Consider the following 8,747-nt stretch of genomic DNA (forward strand, 5'->3'; position numbering starts at 1 on the left):
GAATTCCCAAATTAGTCGATTTACCACATATGCAACTATGTTTTCTAATAGCTTGCAAGTGGAGCTATCAGAAGAATTTGATGTGAGCATGGCTTATAAAATACAAAGAAGAATATATCAGCCAAGTATCCATCAACGTAACCAAAAACAGCAGCAGATTAGACTCATACCTGCTCTAAAATATTGACTTCTATTCATTGGCTTCTTGATGTCTTGCATACAGCACCGCCGTAACAGACATCAGCGATGGTGAGTCAGACTAAGAGAATAAATGAACAACAGTAAGAGAAGACTAGACTCATAGGAACAGCTGCACATCAGCTCCAAACAGCAACACAACTGGTCAAAACAGCAGCTTGACAACGTTTCAGTGATCATCACAAGTTCACAAATGACAAACCGCAACAAAGCAAACATAACAGTTAACAAATTCTTATTTGTCCAACTTCTCTCACAAGTCATAAAAGAAACACAACCACACACACATCAGACATAAGCCATAATAAAGTTTCAGAGTCCCACACATAATAAAAATGAAACGTTCATGAAACTTAATGCAGATGATAACTTCACAGCATCATGCGGCCTCCTGAATCATCAGCCCTTCAATGCCACCATTTCATATTCTGCTGCACATGGTCTTCCACAGCTTAGGGCCTAGGCAACGAGCTCGCTCTCCAGCGCGCCTAGGTGAGCGTCTTATTAGACCTTCTTGAAGCCGACCTACTTCTTCAAACACTGGAGCATCCCAGTTGGACCGATGCTGATTGGGATCCCAAGGTTGGCAAAGAGATCCCTCAAGGTGCCCTCTTCTATCTTCGGGAGTCCACGCAACGGCCCACTGAGCCAACGGTCATTCGGCGGCAGTTTCATCACAGTAAGACTGGGTGTAATCCACACGGGAGAAGGCCAGTTGGACCAAAGCTGAGGAGACACAAGGTCCTCCTTGCTATTATAATTGCCCAAGTCAACCACTCCAATGTCACGACGACTCTTCTTACGTCCTTGGTTGTATTGCTGATCGCAGTAAAGTAGGCATGATTCCCCTTGAGAGCAGGGTGATCTTTGGCAGTGAGACAGAGTGAGTCGTTAAGCCCGAGAAACAGCGCGTGGTCAGGCAAGCAATCAATTTCCACAAGCCTATCTGCGCCATCATCAACTCTGTGTAACTTAATTTCCCTAGTATTCGGAACAGGTAATTTAGGGTCGACGTCTTCATCAGGATCCTCAAACTCTTTAAATCTAGAAACAAGCAGCAGACCGCCCCATGGAGCCTGAACAATGTGTACAGCATCGGGCTCAAAGCCCTCGTCCCTCCCCTTGATAATCTTCATTGTAACGACATCAGGACCACTAAGATCGAAGGCATGAATTTCTCCCGTCGTACTCGATGCATACAGCAACCCATCCTTGTAGGTGCAGTCCTGGTAGTCACAATGTGGTTGCAGCAATGTCCACTTATCATCCCTAACTCTTGCAAAGGATAGGTGAGTGTACGGCCTGTGGATGAGCACCACGATGTAGCTTCCTGTGGATGTATTATCATGGAACACAAACGCCTTGAACTGGAAGCGTTCCCGCAGCTCGCAACGAGACATGATCGACGGCGTGAAGAAAGCCCGTCTTGCGGAGTGGCTCGGGTACTCGTACTCGTGGACCGAACCCGACTCGTCGAAGATGGGCTTCACGTACTCGATGGTGGTGACTGAAGGGAGAGCAGTCTGCTGGCCGGTGATTGGGTTGACGAGGTGCATCTCGGACCTGTCGTCGACGGTGACCAGGAAGCCCAACGAGGACCCGATGATGAACCGGTGGCGGAGAGGCGGCTCCGGGAGGGTCAGCCTGTAGACCCTCTTCTCCATGAGGCTGTAGAGGCACGCCACATGCTCACCGGCGGATTCAGAGGTGTAGAGCAGGCACGGCGTCTGGGCCTGCTTCTGCTTGCCGAGGCTGCGCAGTGCGGTGTACGCAGAGCGCCACGAGGCGCAGACGCCGCCAGCGCGCACGAGGTCGGGGATCTCGAGTGTGGCGAGGACCATCATCAGGATGTCCTCCGGAAGCTCCGGCGATGCGGCCGGCGCAACCTCAGACCCCGGTGGAGAGACAGGTCCTCTGTGGAATTTCATCAGTAAGCTATGAGGCAAAGACTCTGAAAAGAGAGAGCGAGGAGAATGCAGGAGGCCTCACCGGCGGATGTAGATGCGAGCGGGCTGTCTGGGGATTGCGGAGGAGGATCTCGCCCGCCGAGCGCCGCCGGCGGACCCCTCGGGCGAAGGGTCCCGCGGCGGTGAGTTGATACGGTTGCCGAAGGGGGGCGACCGTACCGCTGGATCCATGGCTTCGCTCAGGCTCAGCCTTCCTCTGCGGTAGCAGTGGCAGTGGCGTCGGCGGCGGGAGGCAGGAACCAGCGGCGGCGGTGGCGGGAGGCTGGAATCAGCGGCGGCGGCGACCTTTCCCTCTTTTTTTTTCCTTTTATTATACAGCGGCGGGTCTATTCCTATTACGTTTAGTATTTCTCAAAAATAGTTGTGCCGATCCAATAAAACTGCATTTTTTTATTGCGAAAAGGCCAAGGGCCATATATGAAAGTCAACAAACATAGGACCAAGAAACAAAAAGTTACACAAATATTCTTGAGGGAAATTGACGAAGTCTTCCTTCTACACTCAACGACGACGCCATTGTGAGGGAAGCTCGATTCCGCCTCTAGACCTATTAAACACCGCCGACGATAGGGCAACATTATTTGTCGAAGCGGGCGGGAAATCCTTAGAAGAGCTAGAGGACGTTGGTGATAACGATGTAAGAAACAAATCACCATCCTAGAGAAGTATGTGACGAAAAAGGTTGACAATATTTCTGTCAAAAAAAGTTGACAATGAGCCTAAATCAGAAAAGATCTAACATCACCAACTGCTTCACGAAGGCAAAGTTGGCCCAACTTCATCAATCGAAGAAGAAGCTGAAGGACTAATACACGAGGCGCTATCTTGACGGACCTTCCAAAGAATACATGCCAAAAACACGAACACAGAACCAGATCCACCACTCTAGACGACTAATGACCAAACGACCACCCACCTCCTCTTCGCCACCGACAATGTGGCAAGAATCGGGGAATCTTATTCTTAATCCACATGGCACTGCATTAATTACTGCCACAACCCCGTTGTCTTGGGAGCAAAGCCCTAAGTATAAGAGAGCTAACTATAGTCCCGCAACACAGAGCCCGGGTCCCCCCCCCCGGAGCATATGGAGGAGAGGACCCGTGGGCTCACCAATGGGGACCTTTTGTAACAGAGTTGCCTATCTTTCGTGGGATAGAAGAGGGTACCGAATGATTGTGTTGTTTTTTCATAACGGCCCAGTCGAATGATTCACCGTTTTGGAAGGGGTTGACGTGTACTAAGGTAGCCTTCCACACATAACAAAAGGGACACGTTCATGAAACTTAAAATACTTGATACAAATGATAACTTGACTGCATGATGCCATCACACGGCCTCCTGAATCATTAGCCCTTCGAGCCACCATTTCATATTCTGCTGCACATTGTCTTCCACGGCTTAGGCCCTAGGAAACGAGCTCTCCCTCCAGCATGCCTAGGAACAGCCGCACATCAGCTCCAAACAGCAGCACGTCAGGTCAAGACAGCAACATGACGACGCTTTAGTGATCATCACAAGATCACAAATGACAAATTGCAACAAAACAAGCATAACAAAGTTCTTATTCCTCTGACTTCGCTCACCAGTCATAAATGACACAAAATCGCACACACATGAGACATAATAAAGTTCCAGAGTCCCACATAACAAAAGAGACACATTCATGAAACTTAAATACATGATAAAAATGACAACTTCACAGCATGATGCCACCATGCGGCCTCCTGTATCATCAGCTCTCCAATGCCACTGTTTCATATTCTGCTGCACATGGTCCTCCACAGCTTAGGGCCTAGGCAACGAGCTTTCCCTCTAGCGCGCCTAGGTGAGCGTCTTATTAGACCTTCTTGAAGCTGACCTACTTTTTCAAACACTGGAGCATCCCAGTTGGACCAATGCTGATTGGGATCCCAAGGTTCGCAAAGAGACCCCTCAAGGTGCCCTCTTCTATCTTCGGGAGTCCACATAAAGGTCCATTGAGCCAACGGTCATTCGGCGGCAGTTTCATCACAGTAAGACTGGATGTAATCCACACGGGAGAAGGCCAGTTGGACCAAAGCTAAGGTGACACAATGTCCTCCTTGCTATTATAATTTCCCAAGTCAACTACTCCAATATCGCGATGACTACTCTTACGTCCTTGATTGTACTGTTGATTGTCAGTAAAGTAGGCATGATTCCCCTTGAGAGCAAGGTAATCTTTGGCACTGAGACATAGTGAATCGTTAAGCCCAAGAAACAACACATGGCCAGGCAAGCAAACAACTTTCACAAGACTCTTGGCACCATCATCAACTCTGTTTAATTTAATTTCCCTAGTATTCGGAACCGGTATTTTAAGGTCGACGTCTTTATCGGGATCCTCAAACTCCATTAATCTTGAAACAAGCAGTAGACCTCCCCATGGAGCCTGAACAATGTGTACACCATTCGGATGAAAGCCCTCGTCCCTCCCCTTGATGATATTCATTGTAACATCAGGACCACTAAGCTCGAAGGCATGAATTTCTCCCATCGTACTCGCTGCATACAACAACCCATCCTTGTAGGTGCAGTCCTGGTAGTCACAGTGTGGTTCCAGCAAGGTCCACCTATCATCCCCAACTCTTGCAAAGGATAGGTGAGTGTATGGCCTAAGGATGAGCATCACGATGTAGCCTCCTGTCGATGCATCATGGAACACAAACGCCTTGAACTGGAAGTGTTCCCGCAGCTCACAACGAGCGAGGATCGTTGGCGTGAAGAAAGCCCGCCTTGCAGAGTGACTTGGGTATTCATACTCGTGGACCGAACCCGACTCATCAAAGATGGGCTTCACGTACTCGATGATGGTCACTGACAGGAGAGCAATCTGTTGACCAGTGATAGGATTGACGAGGTGCATTTCTAATCTGTCGTCGGCGGTGACCAAGAAGCCGAGTAAGGACCGAATCAGAAACCTACTGCGGAGAGGTGGCTCAGGCAGGGTCAGCTTGTAGACCCTCCTCTCCACAAGGCTGTAGAGGCACGCAACATGCTCACCAGTAGATTCAGAGGTGTAGAGCAGGCACGACGTCTGGGCCTGCTTCTGCGCAGTGTGGTGTATGCAGAGCGCCACGAGGCGCAGACGCCGCCGGCGCGCACGAGGTTGGGGATCTCGAGTGTGGCCAGGACCATCATCAGGATGTCTTCTGGAAGCTCCGGCGATGCGGCCGGCGTAGCCTCACACGCCGTTGGAGAGACAGGTTCTCTGTGGATTTTTTTTAAGTAAAACTCTGAAACCAGAGATCGAGGAGAAAGAAAAAGCACTCACCGGCGCCTGTCGATGCGAGCGGACTGGCTGGGGCTTGCGGAGGAGGATCCCGCCCGCCGAGCACCGCCGGCGCATCCCACAAGCAAAGGGTTCCGCGGCGGCAGGTCGATTTGGCTATGGCCCGCACGATGGAAGGGGGGCGACGGAGCCGCGAGTGCCATCAGGACGCTTCGAGATGCGGCGGTGGAGATGGCGGTGGCGGAGGGCTGGATGAGTGTTAGATCCCAGCTATGATCTGAGCTACAGAACAGGGGAATAATGCAATTGGAACTGAATTTAACTCCCAATCACGGAGACCTAGCTATGAATTTGGGATTTCTACAGCAGTAGCTAGATAAATTAAGGTTTGATAGTTTGGGGATACAATGATTGAATGGTTCTCAACGATGCGCACACAGGCGCCTTATAGTCCAGCACCGAGCTGGAAAGCGAGGTGAAAACGAAAGGTAAAAAGGACAGCAGCACTAACTGAAGAAAGGCAGTGCTTGGTGCTGCATCGACCGTCCATCTCGCTCCACCATCTCAGCCATCAGATCTTCGTAACTGTGGCTGAACCGACACACTACATATAACTGAACTTACAACAGTGTTGAATTAGAGGATGCAGGTTGCTGACAACACTCTCCACTGAAGATCAGACTTGTCCTCAAGTGTGTTTGTTAGGGAACCGACTTTTGATGGTGCTTGCAAAAAATGCAGGAAGAACTTGCTTCATGAAGTTGGCATCCTCCCAAGTTTCTTCATCAGGCTTGAGGTTCTCCCATTCAACTAGCCACTTAGTTACAAGGACACCGTTGGGCAACAGGGAACGTGTCTCCAGAACTGCAAGAGGTTCTGTTTTGATTTTGTCATCAGGTCCAACAAGTGGTAGATCTGCCGTGGCAATGGCATGGGTGCCCAGGTGCCTTTTGAGTTGGCTGACGTGGAAAATAGGGTGAATGCCCACATTGTGTGGCAATTGGAGTTTATAAGCCACATGACCAATCCTTTCCAGAATTCTGTATGGTCCATAAAACTTTATGGTGAGTTTGATTGCTTGTCTGAGACCAAAAGCAACCATTATGTATGGTTGCATACGTAGGTAGACCATGTTGCTACCTCGTGAGCATTGCGTTGGTTTTCCCTTAAAGAGAAAAGGGTGATGCAGCACAGTAGCGTAAGTACTTTCCTCAGTTTTGAGAACCAAGGTATCAATCTAGTAGGAGGCTACACGCAAATCCCTCGTACCTACACAAACAAATAAGAACCTTGCAACTAACGTGATAAAGGGGTTGTCAATCCCTTCAAGGCCACTTGCAAAAGTGAGATCTGATAGAGATAATAATAAGATAAATATTTTTGGTATTTTTATGATATAGATTGGAAAGTAAAGATTACAAAATAAAATAGATCGGAAACTTATATTATGGAAAATAGACCCGGGGACCATAGGTTTCACTAGTGGCTTCTCTCAAGATAGCATAAGTATTACGGTGGGTGAACAAATTACTGCCGAGCAATTGATAGAAAAGTGCATAGTTATGAGAATATCTTGGCATGATCATGTATATAGGCATCCTGTCCGCGACAAGTAGCTCGAAATGATTCTGCATCTACTACTATTACTCCACACATCGACCGCTATCCAGCATGCATCTAGAGTTAAGTTCATAAGAACAGAGTAACGCATTAGGCAAGATGACATGATGTAGAGGGATAAACTCAAGCAATATGATATAAACCCCATCTTTTTATCCTCGATGGCAACAATACAATACGTTCCTGTTGGGGAACGTGGTAATTTCAAAAAAAATTCCTACTCACACGCAAGATCATGGTGTTGCATAGCAACGAGAGGGGATAGTGTTGTCTACATACCCTCGTAGACCGAAAGCGGAAGCGTTAGAACAACGCGGTTGATGTAGTCGTACGTCTTCACGGCCCGACCGATCAAGCACCGAAACTACGGCACCTCCGAGTTCTAGCACACGTTCAGCTCGATGACGATCCTCAGACTCCGATCCAGCAGAATGTCGGGGAAGAGTTCCGTCAGCACGACGCCGTGGTGACGATCTTGATGTTCTACCGCCGCAGGGCTTCACCTAAGCACCACTACAATATTATCGAGGACTTTGGTGGAGGGGGGCACCGCACACGGCTAAGAGATCAAGAGAACAATTGTTGTGTCCATGGGGTGCCCCCTTCCCCCGTATATAAAGGAGTGGAGGAGAGGGGGCCGACCAAGGGGGTGGCGCGCCCTAGGGGGGGGAGTCCAACCCCAACCGGGAGTAGGACTCCCCCCTTTCCTATTAGGAGTAGGAGAGGGAAGGAAGAGAGGGGAGGGAAGAAGGAAAGGGGGGGGGGGGGGGCGGCCCCCTCCCAATTTGGATTGGGCTTGGGGGGCGCGCCCCTCCTTTGCTCCTTCTCCCTCCTTTCCACTAAGGCCCAATAAGGCCCATATACCTACCGGGGGGTTCCGATAACCTCCCGGAGCTCCGATATAGTCCCAATCTCACCCGGAACCTTTCCGGTGTCCAAATATAGTCGTCCAATATATCGATCTTTATGTCTCGACCATTTCGAGACTCCTCGTCATGTCCGTGATCACATCCGGGACTCCGAACAACCTTCGGTACATCAAAACTCATAAACTCATAATAAAACTGTCAACGAAACCTTAAGCGTGCGGACCCTACGAGTTCGAGAACTATGTAGACATGACCTAGAACTGTTTCCAGTCAATAACCAATAGCGGAACCTGGATGCTCATATTGGCTCCTACATATTCTACGAAGATCTTTATCGGTCAAACCGCATAACAACATACGTTGTTCCCTTTGTCATTGGTATGTTACTTGCCTGAGATTCGATCGTCGGTATCTCAATACCTAGTTCAATCTCGTTACCGGCAAGTCTCTTTACTCGTTATGTAATACATCATTCTGTAACTAACTCATTAGCTACATTGCTTGCAAGGCTTATAGTGATGTGCATTACCGAGAGGGCCCAGAGATACCTCTCCGACAATCGGAGTGACAAATCCTAATCTCGAAATACGTCAACTCAACAAGTACCTTTGGAGACACCTGTAGAGCACCTTTATAATCACCCAGTTACGTTGTGACGTTTGGTAGCACACAAAGTGTTCCTCTGGTAAATGGGAATTACATAATCTCATAGTCATAGGAACATGTATAAGTCATGAAGAAAGCAATAGCAACATACTAAACGATCAAGTGCTAAGCTAACGGAATGGGTCAAGTCAATCACATCATTCTCCTAATGATGTGATCCCGTTAATCAAATGA

General features: G+C 48.8%; 1 protein-coding gene across 1 annotated transcript; it reads right to left on the reverse strand.

Annotated features, from left to right (window-relative positions):
• Positions 1-411: 411 nt before the first annotated feature.
• On the reverse strand, positions 412-2,414 carry LOC123110161 (uncharacterized). The gene is made up of 2 exons (XM_044530626.1): positions 2,188-2,414; positions 412-2,112 (listed from the first exon to the last, which is right to left on the reverse strand). Exons 1-2 carry the CDS (start codon positions 2,334-2,336, stop codon positions 873-875), a joined length of 1,389 nt encoding a protein of 462 aa, XP_044386561.1. The 5' UTR covers positions 2,337-2,414; the 3' UTR covers positions 412-872.
• Positions 2,415-8,747: the final 6,333 nt, after the last annotated feature.

This window comes from Triticum aestivum, chromosome 5B, assembly GCF_018294505.1.
Source record: "Triticum aestivum cultivar Chinese Spring chromosome 5B, IWGSC CS RefSeq v2.1, whole genome shotgun sequence".
In the NCBI taxonomy this organism is placed as follows: Eukaryota; Viridiplantae; Streptophyta; class Magnoliopsida; order Poales; family Poaceae; genus Triticum; species Triticum aestivum.